This window comes from Mustela lutreola, chromosome 9, assembly GCF_030435805.1.
Source record: "Mustela lutreola isolate mMusLut2 chromosome 9, mMusLut2.pri, whole genome shotgun sequence".
Taxonomy (NCBI): Eukaryota; Metazoa; Chordata; class Mammalia; order Carnivora; family Mustelidae; genus Mustela; species Mustela lutreola.
Window position 1 is genome coordinate 106,058,332 of NC_081298.1, and position 16,807 is coordinate 106,075,138.

General features: G+C 42.1%; 2 protein-coding genes across 3 annotated transcripts in view; one reads left to right on the forward strand and one right to left on the reverse strand.

Annotated features, from left to right (window-relative positions):
- IMMT (inner membrane mitochondrial protein) overlaps positions 1-16,807 on the reverse strand; it is a 240,552-nt gene that overhangs the window by 165,275 nt on the left and 58,470 nt on the right. The gene's annotated exons all lie outside the window — the stretch shown is intronic.
- The window catches only part of PTCD3 (pentatricopeptide repeat domain 3), a 32,342-nt gene that overhangs the window by 5,880 nt on the left and 9,655 nt on the right, over positions 1-16,807 (forward strand). For both annotated transcript variants that reach the window (XM_059188294.1, XM_059188296.1), the window contains exons 4-13: positions 2,075-2,120; positions 6,885-6,953; positions 7,352-7,456; positions 9,033-9,156; positions 10,949-11,064; positions 12,695-12,762; positions 13,991-14,078; positions 14,471-14,531; positions 15,234-15,319; positions 16,399-16,543. In XM_059188294.1, coding sequence (XP_059044277.1) covers positions 2,075-2,120; positions 6,885-6,953; positions 7,352-7,456; positions 9,033-9,156; positions 10,949-11,064; positions 12,695-12,762; positions 13,991-14,078; positions 14,471-14,531; positions 15,234-15,319; positions 16,399-16,543 — 908 coding nt within the window. The remainder of the gene's footprint in view (positions 1-2,074; positions 2,121-6,884; positions 6,954-7,351; positions 7,457-9,032; positions 9,157-10,948; positions 11,065-12,694; positions 12,763-13,990; positions 14,079-14,470; positions 14,532-15,233; positions 15,320-16,398; positions 16,544-16,807) is intronic.

A 16,807-nucleotide genomic window follows, 5' to 3' on the forward strand; every position in this document is an offset into this window, starting at 1 on the left:
GTGGATGCCCAGATACATTGTTGATCAGGCACTCAGTTGGAATAATACTTTGGAGAAAAGTTTACAGAGTCAATTTAAAATGTGTATACTTTATTGATTAGCTATTCTGGGGGAGCACTTACATAAATCCAGGTACTTACGTGTTTTTTATAACTTGGGAGTAATAACAAGCTGAGACCGTCTAAATGCCCATAGATAAGTAGATAGGTGGATAATGAGAAGTGGTTATCATTTAAAGGAATTAACTAGATTATATGTAGTAACATGGATAGTACAGATTTATGTAAGTAAATATTCAGAATGACTGTGTTTTTTATGGCTCTGTGTATGTGTGAGAGAGAGAGAGAGAAAGTACCTGAAAAGTTCTGGAAATACAAAAACCAAACTTGCAACGCCTGGTTAACTCAGTCGGTAGGGCAGGGTGTAGAGAATTAAACAAATACCAAACTCAGTGGAGTGGGGGGAGGGGCACAAGATGACCCTATAACCTGTAATGTTCTCATTTGTTTTTGAGGGATAATGTATCCATTGACGTTGCTTTTTAAAATTATTATTTTAAAATGAGAACTAGTGAGTACTCTTGAGTGTCATAATCTTACTGTCGTTTTTTCAGTATGTTAGGAAGATAGGTTGACTTGCTAGGACATACATGCTAACGTAGCTCTAGGGGATGCCAAGAGATGTGAGGATTTCTTTGTCTCAAAGAAATTACATAGTTTCTTTTTGTTTTGTTTTAAATATTTTATTTATTTATTTATTTGACAGGCAGAGATCACAAGTAGGCAGACAGGCAGGCAGAGAGAGAAGAGAAGCATACTCCCCACTGAGCAGAGAGCCCCATGTGGGGCTTGATCCCAGGACCCTGGGATCATGACCTGAGCTGAATGCAGAGGCTTTAACCCACTGAGCCACCCAGGTGCCCCCATAAATGTGGTTTTAAAAAAAAGGATAGAAAACCCAGTGGATTTTATACACATCAGGACATTATTCAGTCTTGATGTAATACAAAATTTCCTGTATGTTTTGTCTATTAGAGATGATTTATGTTTATATAAATGTTACATTAAACTTCTTTTTTTTTTTTTTTAAAGATTTTATTTATTTATTTGACAGACAGAGATCACAAGTAGGCAGAGAGGGGGGCAGAGAGAGAGAGGAGGAAGCAGGCTCCCTGCTGAGCAGAGAGCCCGATGCGGGACTCGATCCCAGGACCCTGAGATCATGACCTGAGCCGAAGGCAGCGGCTTAACCCACTGAGTCACCCAGGCGCCCCTACATTAAACTTCTTGAAAAATGCTTTTGGTTTATTAAATTTACCTCACTTTTGGAAATGAAACAAAAAATATAGCAGAAGTAGAAATGTATTTAGAAACAAATTACCTTGGTTTGTCTATTCAGTGAAATCTTTTTTTCTGGTAGTTAGTGAGGGTCTCCATACCCATAGCACAGCAGACAGCTGGCCTGAGATTTTTATAAAGGTTATATAGTTGAGAGGTTCTAAATGAGGAGAGTACAGCGGAGTCATCTGGGAATTCAGTAAGAATGTATGTGACAGTTCTCTGTGGAACTTGGAGTATTTGATTCAGGAAGTCCAGAGTGCATCTTGTGATTTATTCTCATATGTAGCTGAGTTAAGAGCCACCATTTTTTAAAAAAGCCACCACTTGAGATAAAAGAAGCCCAGAAAGTGCAATGAGAATGCCTAGGAAAATGGGGCACCTGAATTTGAGCCCCACATGGGTATAGAGATTATTTAAAAATAAAATCTAGGATAGATCGTTTTATGAGCTAGGGGTGGAAATCGCTAGGCCTTTGGAGATGGAATGATGACCATGCCAGAGAGGGTAGGCAGAGTATAGTAGGAACATTACTGCCCACCTTTAGGCAAAAGCATAGGACAGGTCTCTCGTTTTCTAGCTTGTTTTTCTAGCGATCTTGAGAAATAAGAGCTGGCTTTAGTTGAGACCTGAACTTTGTTATTGACCAGTCCATACTGAGAGTAGAATCAATCACTTGTTCATTTTGTGGGTATGGAAATCCCTGCCATGGGCTAACTTGTGGTTCTTGTTCTTAGGGACAAAGTGGCTGTTCTTCAAGCACTTGCGTCCACAGTGAATAGGGTAAGTAGACTTTTAGCTTTTTGTTGTGGATCTTGAAAGTTTCTTAGAAATGATCTAATCCAGTCCCTTCCTGTGATAAATGGGGAAACTAAAGCCTTTAAAGGAACTGGCTCTAAAAGTGCTTGACTTAGGCCCTTGTCTTTTATCTCCAAATTCAGTGTTTTTAATCCTAAACCAGTATTTCTTAAACTTAATCCCCTGAAGAGCTTGTTGAAATGTCCAGCCCTGGGGGATGGTTTTGGTGTGATACTGTAATGCAAGTGATCTGTAGACCAACTTTGAGGAATATTGTGTTTACAGTGCTGTAAATAATGCAACAATTAAGAATGTGGGTCCTGGAGCCAGTGTTTTGTTTCATAGCTGAGCAACTAGCTTTGTGATCTCCATCAAAAAGTTCTTTTATCTCTTGATGCTTCTATGTGTTTATAAAGTGGGGATTAATTATAACATCAAACTTTAAGGTTATAGTGTGAAATAATTAATGTTGGTACAAAACAAAAGGATTTAGGGCAGTGCCTGGCACAAAAGAAATGCTCAGTAAATGCTGGCTCTTTTACTATTATGCAACTTATTTTAGTGAAATATTTGTCGATAACTTGCTCTGTTGACAGTTCACAGAGTTTATAGTCTGATAGATTAACTAAAATCTTGATAAATGCCTCAGAAATGGGAACTTCTTTTTTCTTTAAGGTGATTTCTGCACCCAGAGAGTACTGTGAGGCTCAAACTCACAAGCCCAAGATCAGGAGTCACATGCTGTACTGACTGAGCCAGCCAGGTGCCCCAGAAATGGAGCTTTCTGAGTGATTATATATTTCATCATACGAAAGCTATACTTTCAATTTCAGCTATGGGGATAATGTCTAAAATAATGAAGACGTTAACTGCTGTAATAGCTGTGTGGATACTAAACCTCTTTAAGGCCATTGTCACAGATTTCCAGGATTGTTTTCTGTTGTAGATGTTAAAATTAAGGAGTCATGGGCCAGACATACCCTGATACATCTTAGCAGTTTCTCTGAAAGGGTTTTTATAATACTGGATCTCCACACTGGCAAGACATTGAGATTTTCAGCAGTTTACTTAGCTCTGAACAGGCCCCTGAAATGAATAAACTAGAGTAATGGTCTGCTGAGACTGATCTCAGTTTTTTTTTGTTTTTGTTTTTGTTTTTTAAGATTTTATTTATTTATTGACAGAGATCGCAAGTAGGCAGAGAAGCAGGCAGAGAGAGGAGGAAGCAGGCTCCCTGCTGAGCAGAGAGCCCGATGCGGGGCTCGATCCCAGGACCCTGGGATCATGACCTGAGCTGAAGGCAGAGGCTTTAACCCACTGAGCCACCCAGGTGCTCCTGATCTCAGTTTTTTAATGAGAATGGCCTTCAGGTCAAAGAAGTTATAGAATTATGTGTACAGTTGTCTGATTTATCTGGGTTTGAGCCCTTAAAATCCAAGGTATGGTTATTTATTCATTCAGTAACCACATATTCTACCCTTCTGATGCTTACCAGGCACTGTGTGGGATGTAGAATAAAGACAGTCCTTTCACAGTTCCTAGAGAGGGAGCATGAAGGAGCACTGAGAAGAGGGTACGTAACCCAGGCTGGGAAAGGACTTCCAGAGGAGCTGATAATTGGATTGCTGCTAGGAAGGTGAGCGGCAAGGATACTGTGGTGGGAAGAAGCATTCCTCGTAAAAATAGCAGCATGCACAAAGGCCCAAAGGCATAGAATGAGTAGTTGGTATGGTAGGAATCAGGGATTTGACAGGTGGAGACATGAGAGATAGGCAAGATGGCGAATGCTATGCTGGGGACTCAAGTCCTCTGAAGAATTTTTTTTTTATATTATTGATTTATTTATTTGACAGAGAGAGAACACAGGGGGAGTGGGAGAAGGAGAAGCAGGCTTCCTGTGGAACAGAGACCCAGGACCCTGGGATCATGACCTAAGCCAAAGGCAGACGCTTAATGACTGAGCCACCCAGGCACCCCCACCCTGAAGAATTTTAAGCAGTGGTATGATAACCAGATTTTAGAAAAGACAGCCATGTGGAGATGGGAAACCTTTCAACTTTAATGTAGCATAAAGATCTTAAAACTAGCATATCTGAACCCATACCTTTGCTGTCTTCTCAATAGCAACTCCATTATTCTAAATGCCCAAGTCAAAAGCCTGGGAGTTATGTGTGACTCTTCTTTCTTTCATGCTGCATGTTAGTAAATTCTTTGTTTCTTCCTTTAAGATAGCTGTGTGTGGACTCCCATCATCTCTCCAGGTTCAGTGATTGGCTGGGAGAACACCCAGAACACTCAGCATATAGTCCTACAGCTACAATTTATTATAGAAAAGGCACAAAGTGAAGTCAGCCAGGGGAAAAGTCACACAGGGTGAAATCCAGAAGAAACCAGGTTCAAGTTTCCGAGAGTGTTTTCCCAGTGGAGTCACACAGAACACTTCTAATTCCTCCAACTGAGTTGTAACAGCATGTGTGAAACGTCTACCATGAAAGTTCATTAGAGACTCAGGGCCCAGAGGTTTTTCTGGTATCTGGCCACATAGGCACCCTGTGCCTGGCACATACCAGAATTCCAGACTTTGAGAAGGAAGTATAAACAGTTTAGGTACAACAAGCCGTTTCATCAGTACTGGGGGTGGTGGGTCCCCTTCCCAAATCCAGGTTCCCAGGTGCCAGCTAAGGGCCAGCCTTGCAGGCAGGCCTTTCTGAGGACAGCAGTCTCGGGCCTGGTAACTCTTTCTGCACATTATCAGATTCTGCACTCGTATGATCATCACCACAGTTGCTTTCCTCATGTAAGTTATTATCATCTAATACTCTGGACTGATCCCAGCAGGCTCGATCTCTTACATTGTCCCAGCTCCCCCCACACACTGCTCGCAGTTAAGCAGCCCTGATGATCCCAGTAAAATGTTGGTTCACTCCTTCCTCAGAACTCGAGTGGCCTCATTTGTCATAATTGGGATAAAAACTGAGGTCCATATGAGGGCTCCTTAGGCCCTCCCGCTATCCTCCCCACCCCCACATTACCTCTGACAGCATCTCTTGCTATCTTCTTGGACACCCCAAGCCTCCTGGGCCTCCTGGCTAATTCTCTTTCCCACCAGGCACACCTCTGCCTCAGGGTCCAGTGTTTGCTGTTCCTTCTGCCTGGACTGTTTCCCTAGATCCATTACTTGCTCCCTCACCTGCTGAACTCTGCCTCAGTGTCACTTCTACAGTGAGGCCTTCCCTGACCACCTGCCTTAAGTTGTAGATCTGCTACTTTCTTGTCCCTTTTTGTACTTCATTTTTCTGCATAGGAGTTAACCTGTTTTTAATTCACTGTCTATTGTTTATTTTTACTTTCTGGAGGTTCCTGTCCTACTAGACTAAGCTTTATTTGGGTAGAGGGTGATTTTATTGTCTCCCTGGAGCTAGAATAAATGCCTGGCACATAGGTGCTCTGTAAATAATGAATAGGATGGCACTGAACTACGGCTGTGGCAGTTGGGATAAGGGACAGTGGAGTCAGTAGGGGAAGTTAAAAGAACTAGCGTGGGTTAGATCTGACGATATCTCAGTTGACTAGAAGTAGTGGGACAGGATCTACAGGTTGGACTGCAGATTGGTCAGTACCATTCACTGAGAGAAGACAGGACAGGTGGTGGCTTCAGGGAAGTTCACTTTGGGGTGCAGTTTGGTTTGAGGCATCTGAGCTACAGGGCCAGAGTGGAGTTGTTTCACACAGACCGTGGAGGACTTGGAAATCTGATCTAGGGAGAAAAGTTAGGAGATAATGGGAAGAATAAGTCTAGTAAGTTAAAAGAATCCCAGCATGTCACCAGAACTAGAGTCCCCAAACAGGTTTCTGACAGGGGTGGTGCAGAGGTCAGAACCAGAGCTAGGCACTAGTTTGAGTGTAATCAGGGAGTGAGCAGTTCGGGGCAGCTAACGGAGAACTGTCACCTCTGGTTTACCATTAACTGACTGACTGCCTCATTCAGTAGAGTGACATGACCACATGAAATGAGCCTCCCATGAGTATGAAGGGATATTGGTTTTGAAAGTGGCAGCAGGAAGCTGAGATGCCCCCAAAAATCCCACTTCTCTTTAATCCTACTTAGGTATGAGTAAGACAAGGTATCAAGGGGACAGTTAGGAGAGATTCTGGATGTAGCTTGAGTTTTCCCAGTGGAACAAAGGTCCCAGAAGGCCCAGGAAAGGAGGCTCTAAGGGAGAAGTGAGGAATAAAGGAAGTAATTAGGGGGCAGTTTTCAGTGAATGGTACTGAAGGGTTGTTCAGGGTTCTCCCTAAAACAGGGTAAAGCAGTATGTAGAATGTTCGACAACAGGGCATAGGAGAAACTGCTGCTATTAGCTCCTTCCAAGAGGGCACAGCAGGATCCTCTATTTGGGGAAGGGACTCTTGGTGGGTAGTGGCTAGGTTTGAAGGTGTGCAGGACACTGGTACCCGTATTGGTTAATTCAGAGGATCTTTCATTTAAAACAGCACTAGTTCCTAGAAGCACCCTCAGATCTGAGGAAGCAGTCATGGGGGTTTGAGTCATTGTTTGCTGTGTGTGTAATGACATGCGTCTTACAGAGCTAAGAGGGTTGTATAGGTGTTCGTGTTTCTCTCACTACACACACACATATTTGTATATGTGTTACATATCTAATTAATACTTGCTTTACAGTGTTTTTGGTTATCAAAACTCAAGGTCTTAATGAAAATCTGACTAAAGAGACTTCTGTGTCTTCACAGGACACTACAGCTGCCCCTTATGCATTTCAGGATGATCCTTACCTTATACCAACATCCTCTTTGGAATCTGTGAGTATCTTCGTACACTTTCGTAGCATTGTTTTATCTTGTTTGGGTACAAGCACGGATACAGAATTTAACTTAACGTGTAGAAACCTTTGAAAAGTTAACAGTTCAGAGTTTTGGAGATTGGCTGTGGGAATGATTTGGGATTTAAAACTTAGGGCTCCTCACACTGGAGCAGTCCACTCGGCTTCAGTGCGCTGGTTTCATATACCCCCAGCTGTATAAGATGTGACCTAAAATGTCACACTTAGTAGCAGAGAGGGATATACAACAGCGTGTAATTTAACTTCTGTTTGGGCTTTTGTGTATTGCTGCATTCTTGGAGGGGTGGATGGTACGTGCTGAGAGTGTCGTTTTGATCTCTTGAGTCAGTTTACATCTAAATCCTTTTCTTTATATAGCGTTCGTTTTTATTGGCAAAGAAGTCTGGGGAGAATGCAGCGAAGTACATTATTAATTCACATCCCAAATATTTTCAGAAGGACATAGCTGAACCTCATATACCGGTAAGGAGAGATAATTGTGATTTTTCAGGTATTACTAAGTAAATGTAAATGAAACCAAGTTTTAGGGCTAATATTTCAGTAGCCACTTGAATAGCCTCAGTATTTGGGTGAAGTCTTTTGATGTATATAGTTATCTTTGCTTTCAGTAGTAGCTTGCTTCCCCCCCCCCCCCCCCAAACACCTATGTTTGCTCCTCATCTTATTTTCCCTGTTTGGCTTCTGTGACACCAGAATCTTAGGCCTTTACCTCTGTGACTGTTCTTCTTGTTTTTTTTGAGTAGCTTTTCTATCCACTACTTAAGTGTAGAGGTCTTCTTAGGTTTCCAGGCCCAGTCATTGTCTTTTTCCTGTCTGCAGTTTTCCTGCAGCAGCAGTCCTTCTATTCCGTGTGGCATTCTTGTCTACCTGGCCCAGATCCCTCTGCTTTGATAGTCCAGTGTCCTGGTTTCTCTTCAGTGTGTGTCAGCCCTTCGGCCTTTCACTTTGAACTCCAGATTGTATTTCCAGCTACCTCTGCGTTGTGTCGTCATGGAGTGTGAGTGTTGTGCGGCGTGTTAGCTATTGTGCTCAGTGCCAGTGTTACCATGGCCAGTGGAACAGAGGCACCTCTGCTTTCCTGGGTTTATTAGTGGAAATAGGAGCGTCAGACCCATATCCCAGACTCCTTGCTTCCCAGAAGGCACGCATCCAGGCACAGCCTCCTGCTTCTCAGGGAGCATCTGCCAGTGACAAAGTAGGAGGTCAGTGTGATTGTGCAGGTGACAGTGCCAGAGTCCTGTGCGGAGACAGTGGCAGTGATGGTCCACTCGCACCCCTGGATGTTTCTAACCAGTAGTTACTCTTCTGTGCTGATGACCTCTGCTTGAAGCCTTGTGTGAGTCCCTGCCTCCCTGGCGGACAGCACTGTCACACCTTGTAGATCTCTCACTTACATGCACACTGCTGTTCTTTCCTTCCTTGCTCTGTTAGATGGGGAGAACCTTGAAAGTAGAGAAGGACTTTTACCTATGCCTCTAATTCCTCACTTTGTGCCTGGCAGACAATGGTCAGCATTCAATAAGTAATGAAATAAACTAGTGAGTTAGGTAAAATTAACATATTTTGGTGATGGTTAGTGTTCTTAGAGTATAAGAAGCATCCGGGCTGATAGGTTTCTCCTTTGCAAATCAGATATACTCTGACACTGTGAAACAAGATTGGAAGGAAAGGAGAGAGGATTGTTTTGGCAGAGGATGAAATAAATTCAACTTGAAGTTGGGGAAGTTAGTTGGAAACTGGATTTTTTAGATTGAAATAAATACTTATTTTTGGATGCTTTTAAATTCTCCCTGAGCTAGGAGATAGCTAAATGATCTTGTTTCGAATCCTTGAGGGGTTCTTTGATTTTTTTTTTTTTTTAATGTAATATAATTCTTTTAAGTTACAGTTCCTACAAAGATGTATACATGGTGCCCCGTGTGTGAAACATGAATTGGAACCGTAAAGTTTTATTTTGGTGTGTTGGTGATAAAAGTTTAGTCCTCTTGGTTACTGCCCCTTTACCTGTTTGTGGTAATTAGCCATCTTCTTTTCCTAGTGTTTAATGCCCGAGTACTTTGAACCTCAGATTGAAGATATAAGTGAAGCAGCCTTGAGGGAAAGAATCAAGCTCAAAAAAGTGAAAGCATCTGTGGACATGTTTGATCAACTCTTGCAAGCAGGTGACTCAGTTCATTTAAAGCACCCCTAGGAACGTGGGCTCGGAAGTGGGCTGTGCTTACGTGATCCCGCTGGTTGTGAGCAAAAGTTAGAAGGATCTCTGCTTGATGCTGTGGTCATGCTTTTAAGAGTTAATATTTCAAGTTCTGCTTCAGCTTTTGTTTTTTTGGAAATGTAAGTGAGATGGAGTTGCAGCTTAGTTTACTGTGCTCTGAGCTGAGAAATGAGAGAACCATTGTTCCTTCCATTTTTAACCTTAGGCGTGTACATGCTGTATTCAGATTTTCTGCACTTTTTAAGTATGTTTGGAGGCATAAACAGACAAGGAATATTTTAAAAGGAAAAAGCAATAAAATGGGGTACTTATTCTAACTCTCATACCGATTAGCTCTGTGGCCTTGGAAAAATCACTTAATTTCTCAGAACTTCTGTCTCTAAAATTCTCTGACTGTCTGACTTTGATCTGAATGAACCTCTAGCAGAGTAGATCTCAATTGTATGGGCTGTAAGCTACCAAGACAACAATGTACCTATAATAACATCAGAGGCAGTGGGATTGTAAGTTAATGGACTCCAGAATGCTGTTCAGTGATTTAGGATAATAAACACAGAAGAGAGAAGAACTGGACTGAATCACTCAGTACATTCTTCAGCACAAGAGACCTTTCCAGAAAGCTGTGTTTGAGAATATTGGTGTATTGTCTGCTAGACATTGAATATACAGATGAATTGCTGAAGCACATTATAGTTTAGGGAGGCTTTTGCCTCTGCTTGTTGCATATGGTAATTGGTAAGTCTGCATTCAAGTACTGAGTGCTCAGACCTGTCTTCCTCTAGGTTCATAACACTGTGTGCTCTAGGCACACGCGGACCCTCTGTACACGCATCTAAAGACAGCATGTCAGCCCCACAGTTCAGAGTAACAGAACAAGCCAATATGCCATAGGGGTGGGGGCAGGTAGAGGAAGTTTTACTGCCAAGCACCTCATAAGTACCAAACACTTTGCTGGGCATTTCACATACTGAATTTAATTCTATAATGTCTCAGGAGTTGCTGTGTTTATAATCATTTTATAAAGGAAGCTGGTTATTAAGTAAGTTTCTAAGGATACAGAGTTCTGAGATGGTAAGATCCAGTTCAGTTCCCCTCCACGGCCTCTCTTCTCTTCACTTTCCCGTGCTCTTTTATGAGCTTTTAAATGTCCCAGTTGGCATTTTTATTATCAGTATATTTTCTTTAGAAAAAATACTGTATCTTATACTTCCTGTTCCCTTTTTTTCCTAGTGTCAAGACGGGAACATAATGTTCCTGAGTATTGCTTTTTTAAAAACTACTATAACTAGACATTTCTGTTCACATCTTTAGGCAGGTATTCTAGTGAGGGCCTAGATCCAAGTAGAATAGTTCTGCTTGCATTTGTAGAAATGGAACTGGGCCAGGGGAACTGAGTGGCAGTAATTTGCTGAGTGTTCAGTTTGGAAATGATCTTTAAAACCATGAGATCATTTCTCTGGGTACATGAGTATGTAAACTAAGTGAACACAGGGTCAGGCGTCCTGTGCTTTAGTCCCTCCTCTCAGACCCCACAGTTCGTAGGGATTGTGTCCCTGTCAGCGTCCCTTCAGGTGTTGGGGTTCACGTGGACTGCGTCCTCATCCGTGCTGAGAATGGGGGATGACATGAAGTATGCAGCCAAGAGAGCCACAGCCTGGAGAAAAAGCAAAGAATTTTAATGCAATTAGCTTCAGTTCTTTATTTCAATGTTTCTTTCCTTTTTTTTCTCCTACCCACAGGAACCACTGTATCTTTGGAAACAAGTAATAGTCTCTTGGATTTGTTGTGCTACTATGGTGACAAGGAGCCCTCAACTGATAATCATTTTCAGCAAAGTGAAAAATCTGAAGAGTTGGTAATGGGTTTTGGCAGTGATTTTTTTTTTTTTTTTAATTTATTTTGCCAGTAATAACCATTTCAAATTAAGATGGTTCTTATGCCCTATGTTAGGATAATAGAGATTTGTTCTGAGATGCAATGTGGTTTAGTAGCTTTGATAAAAAGTAATGTGTAGGAAGAAAGATCTAAACAATTACTTTAATTCTGGTTCCCTTAAAAATATGTTGATCTTGCCTAAAAAGTATGTTGACATTGCCTACCACATGCAGGCAAAGCTTTGACCAGAAATGTTTATACAAACTCCTCTCTTATTACTTACACTGACCATATGTAAGGAACAGGGAAAGACTCTGTGGCCCCAGCACCCCACCACCACCAAAATATGCATGCATAACATGGGCAGAGAGGAGTGAGCTCACTGTGCTGGGGTGTAGGGCAGTATTGTGCCAAGGGCCGGCCTGTAGATAGGGAGTGCTATCTTAATTTCTCAATCCAAGAGTTTTACTTCTAGAAAAAGACCCTGAGAACATCTTTGGGTCATGTGAATAAAAGAATATATACATCATTTTCATAATGTTCATACATATAGATAGAAAAATATGGAAAACTGAATGTCCAGTGACAAATGATTAGGTTATGGTAATGTGATTGTTGGGACTAGTGTAGGTCTGTTTGGCTGTGGAAAGATGCACCATATATTGAAAAGTGAGACTATAGGCTGGATGATAATATTTCATTTTTATAAAATATTTCCAAATGCGTGAGAGAAGATGAAAAGTTCTTTTCCTTCTATTTCTGTCTAATTTTCCTCCACTGAATATGGATTATTTACATACAGAGTGATTAAGACGTTTAAAATGTATAGGCAGGGGCGCCTGGATGGCTCAGTGAGTTAGGCTGCTGCCTTCGGCTTGGATCATGATCTCAGGGTCCTGGGATCGAGCCCCACATCAGGCTCTTTGCTCAGCGGGGAGCTTGCTTCCTTTCCTCTCTCTCTGCCTGCCTCTCTGCCTGCTTGTGATCTCTCTCTGTCAAATAAATAAAATATTTGGGAAAAAAAAATGTATAGGCAGGTGTGTTATTTCTGTGGGGCTCAAGCTAGATAGAGTCAGCTCAAGCCAGGTTGTGTTTGGATTTGCAATTCTCTCCCGTTGAGGCTGTGCAGGGTACCGGCTTCATCTGTCTCCAGGCTGTTAGTTCTGATTTCAAGTGCTAGCTTTACTTTTTGTCTCAAAGTGAGCTGATTTATGCTGAAAAAGTTACCAGTTTTTTAAATGAACATTTACTGGGTTTTTTCCTTCACCTTCTGTTGGATCTGTATTTTATTTTTACAAAGTTTCCTTTGCCTTTTTCTTTTTTCTTTTTTTTTTATTTTTTAAAGATTTTATTTATTTATTTGACAGAGATCACAAGTAGGCAGAGAGGCAGGTAGGGAGAAGGGGAAGCAGGCTCCCCACTGAGCAGAGAGCCCAATGCGGGGCTCAATCCCAGAGCCCTGAGACCATGAGCTGAAGGCAGAGGCTTAACCCACTGAACCACCCAGGCGGCCCTCCTTTGCCTTTCTGGTTTTAAGTATCTGAGTAGGAGAACACATTGCATTGTCATTTTTTGTTTTATTTATTTATTTTTTTGGTGGTTCATTTCAGGAGGAGGCCGCAGAGGAAAATAACGAGAAACCAAAGAAGGCCAATCATCAGTTTGGAAACCTATGGAGGTACGTTACACGTCAGTAGAACCTTGTGTGGTTTTTTTTTTAATGGGGCGTGGCATGTTCCCCAGCACCCCCTCAAGAAGATGTGCTTCTGAAGCTTCTAAAGTAGAATTTGTTTTCAACATACAGTGCAAGTGTGACCTTGGCATGATATGCATTTAGAGCTTGTTCCCTAAGATCTTTACTTCCAACAAGCAATACTTAGTTCTTTGTGTGCCTGTTTGTGGGCCCCCCCCCCATGCCCCAATTCATTTCATGTCACCTTACATATTGTTGGTTCCTTGGGTAGTTCCATCAGTGCTCCTACTCTGCAATATATAACTCACGTTTTGAAAGATTGGCTCAATTTGTTTGTGTAAGAATACACTTGCACTGGAATATAGCTCTAAATTAAGGCAGCTGGCAAGCAAGCAGAAGTACTCAGCATTTCTAGACAAAAGGTGAATAATGTTTAACTAACATTTAGAATTGATGTTAACTGAATAGAAATGTCTGAGAAATACTTCACGTGGACATCTGGAGAAGGAGAGCTACTATTAATATCTGAAATCTTTTAAAGTGATAAGTTGAATTGAATCAAACATTGAATTTCCTTAGTAGATTTTAATAATTTTGTGTAGTGGTTAAGAGCATGGACTTTGGTATACCATCCTGGCCCAAATCCTGCTCCTGATTTCCATTACCTCTTTGTAAGAGGCAGAAGAAAGATACAACTGTATAAGATGGTTATGTTAGGTGACTAAGTGTTTGATAGGGAAGAAGGAAGAAGATGCCCCAGAGTGTGACATGTACACGCTAGACTGTGAGGTTTTGGGAAAACTGCTTGTCCGTGGGGGTCTCTGGGGAGTTGTACATGGTTGAGAGAGGGTGGGGAAACTTCACTGTGTTCCCTCTGTACACTTTGCTTTTTGTTCAGTATTGTTATGTATTTTTTGTAAAAATTTTCAGTCCTGGTTCTGTCATTAACCGCGAAGCCACGGACTACTTGAGGTGTTCAAGCCTCAGTTTTTCCCACTTTTCAGAATGCTAACTCTCTTTCTCTCTCGAGGTGTTCAAGCCTCAGTTTTTCCCACTTTTCAGAATGCTAACTCTCTTTCTCTCTCTCTCTGGATGCTAGGAATTGTGTGTATGAAGTGCTTAGCAAAGTGCTTGAAACATTTTGAACTCTCAGTAGGTTGTGGTAGCTATTGGTTTTTCCTTTTTCCCCTGTTTCATTTACTCTTGTGTCTAGGCCAGAAAACAATGCTGAGAGAATCTTTGCTCTCATGCCAGAGAAAAACTCACACTCCTACTGCACAATGATCCGAGGAATGGTGAAGGTAACATTTATTTTTATACTTCTGTCTTTAATGTCCACCAATTCCGGGTTTTTCACCTTCAGAATTGTTGACAGTTGGGCTGGATAATGTGTTGCGGTGGGGGCTCTCCACTGCACTCTGGAGTGTTTAGAAGCTCCCTGTTCTCTACCCACTGCATGTCAGTGCTGCGTCCTCCCTACCCTCAGTTGTGACAACTAGAAATATCTCCAGGAATTACTGCATGTCACCTGGGAGGCAGAATTTCCACAGCAATGGAGTGTGAACTTCTTGAGAACCAGGACCTTGTCTGCTTCTTTTACTCTTGTATTCTCAAACTCTAAAACAGTTGCTGTGCAAATATTTCTTAAGTCAACATGTTTGATGATGTTTAACATTTATGCTCTGTCTCCCAGCACCGAGCTCTTGTGCAGGCATTAAACTTGTACACTGAATTACTAAACAACAAACTCCATGGTAAGTGTGTTTTTGGAGAATTTCCTTTTCTTTCCTTAAGAATCTGTAACATCGGGGCGCCTGGGTGGCTCAGTGGGTTAAGCCACTGCCTTCAGCTCCGGTCATGATCTCAGGGTCCTGGGATCGAGTCCCGCATCGGGCTCTCTGCTCAGCAGGGGCCTGCTTCCCTTCCTCTCTCTCTCTGCCTGCCTCTCTGCCTACTTGTGATCTCTCTATGCCAAATAAATAAATAAAATTCTTTAAAAAAAAAAAAGCTGTAACATCTGGAATGCCTGAGTGGCTCAGCCGGTTAAGCATCTGCCTTACGCTCAGGTCATTATCATCAGGTCTTGGGATTGAGCCCCACATCAGACTCCTTGCTCAGTGGGGAGCCTGCTTCTCCCACTGCCTGCCATTCCCCCCCCTCCCCTCGCCCCGCTTGTGGGTGCACGCTTTCTCTCTCTGACAAATCTTGGGGGAAAAAATAAATCTGTAACATTTTGGAATCTGCAGAATATTTGATCTTGCCTCAATTATGAGCTCAATTCTCATCTTTTCATGTGGTATTGGTGGTAGAAGCAGGAGGAGAGATCCAGAGCAGGGAGTGATTGTCTGGTGTCGTGGGCACATGGGAATGAGCTAGGGGCCACATGCGCATTACTGCTTTGCCTTCAGCTGAGGCATTTAGGGGTTAAACTTCAACCTAGACTTCTGTTTTTACAGCTGATGTGTATACCTTCAATGCATTGATTGAAGCAACAGCATTGAGTGCGCATGAGAAACCGGAGGACAAATGGAATAATATACTGGTAAGGAGGAGCCCTCATTTTGTCTTCTGATGGGCCTAAAATACCTTTTCCTAGAAATAAAGGGGGTGGAGACGCATTTACTGTGCATTTTCATGGCAGATATTATCACGCTGGGCGTGCAGTGGTTGCATGCTTACACCCTCCCAGCAACCCTGCAGTTTATTTTATTTTTTTTTTAAGATTTTATTTATTTGACAGACAGAGATCACAAGTAGGCAGAGAGGCAGGCAGAGAGAGAGAGGAGGAAGCAGGCTCCCCGCTGAGCAGAGAGCCCGATGCGGGACTCGATCCCAGAACCCTGAGATCATGACCTGAGCCGAAGGCAGCGGATTAACCCACTGAGCCACCCAGGCGCCCAACCCTGCAGTTTAAATGGCTGTGTCTGACATGTGCATAGAAAAAGTTACCTGACCCATTGTCCATGGTTAGAATTCAGAAAGACCACAGTTGCTTCATTTCTCAGTTTTTTTCATTACAAAAATAATGTGTATTTATGGGAACATTTTTATCAGGTGAGTTTGGAAAATTATACTCACTGGATTGAAATAATTTCGGACTAGAAGTGTTTTTTGTTTTTACACCATACAGTTTGTCTTTATACCATACTGCTCATTTTAAAGAAAAAATTCCATTCTAGTCTGTTCTTTTGCTTTACTAGGCAGAGTGAAGACATTTGTACAACTTGATCAAGTGAGGTGGGGTGTCTTCTCTAAAAGGCAAAGTCACTGGTCCTGCTAATAGATAAATTTTGGATAGGGATGTATTTATTAACTTTAGACTTAGCCAGAGAACCAAAATCTTTTTTATTACTTGCTTATATTTAAAGGTCTTATTTGACAGAGAGTCACAGTGAGAGAGGGAACACAAGCGGGGGGTGGGAGAGGGAGAAACAGGGAGCCCAATGCAGGGCTTGGTCCTAGGACCCTGGGATCATGACCTGAGCCGAAGGCAGACCCTTAACAACTGAGCCACCCAGGTGCCCCCCTTCCCCCAAATTCTTTTTTAGTGTGTGATATTAGTTAATTGGACAAATTACCTATCCAGGCATAAACAAGACTTACTGCTTTTGACTCAACTAGGAGCTGCTAAAACAAATGGCCGCTCAGAAGGTGAAACCAAACCTACAGACATTTAATACCATTCTGAAATGCCTCCGAAGATTTCATGCATTTGGAAAAGTGCCAGCCCTGCAGACCTTTCGTGAAATGAAAGCCATCGGAATAGGTGAGTATGTGTCCTGTCCCTTCCTGGAGGCTGAGCCAGTGCTGGCCAGAGTTCTCAAATCCAGATAAGTGAAAAAGAGATGGTAAACTCTTCTTGCTTTGTACAGAACATATTGAGAATTTCGAGTCCACCATTTGGCACAGTTAATTACAAGTATTGAGTAATGGTGGGAACTCCTTTATCTTCATGCTCTTTATGGCAATTACAATGTTTTTTTAATACTTCAGTTTTATGTGGACTTTTAGGGAGAACTGTTCACTTAAG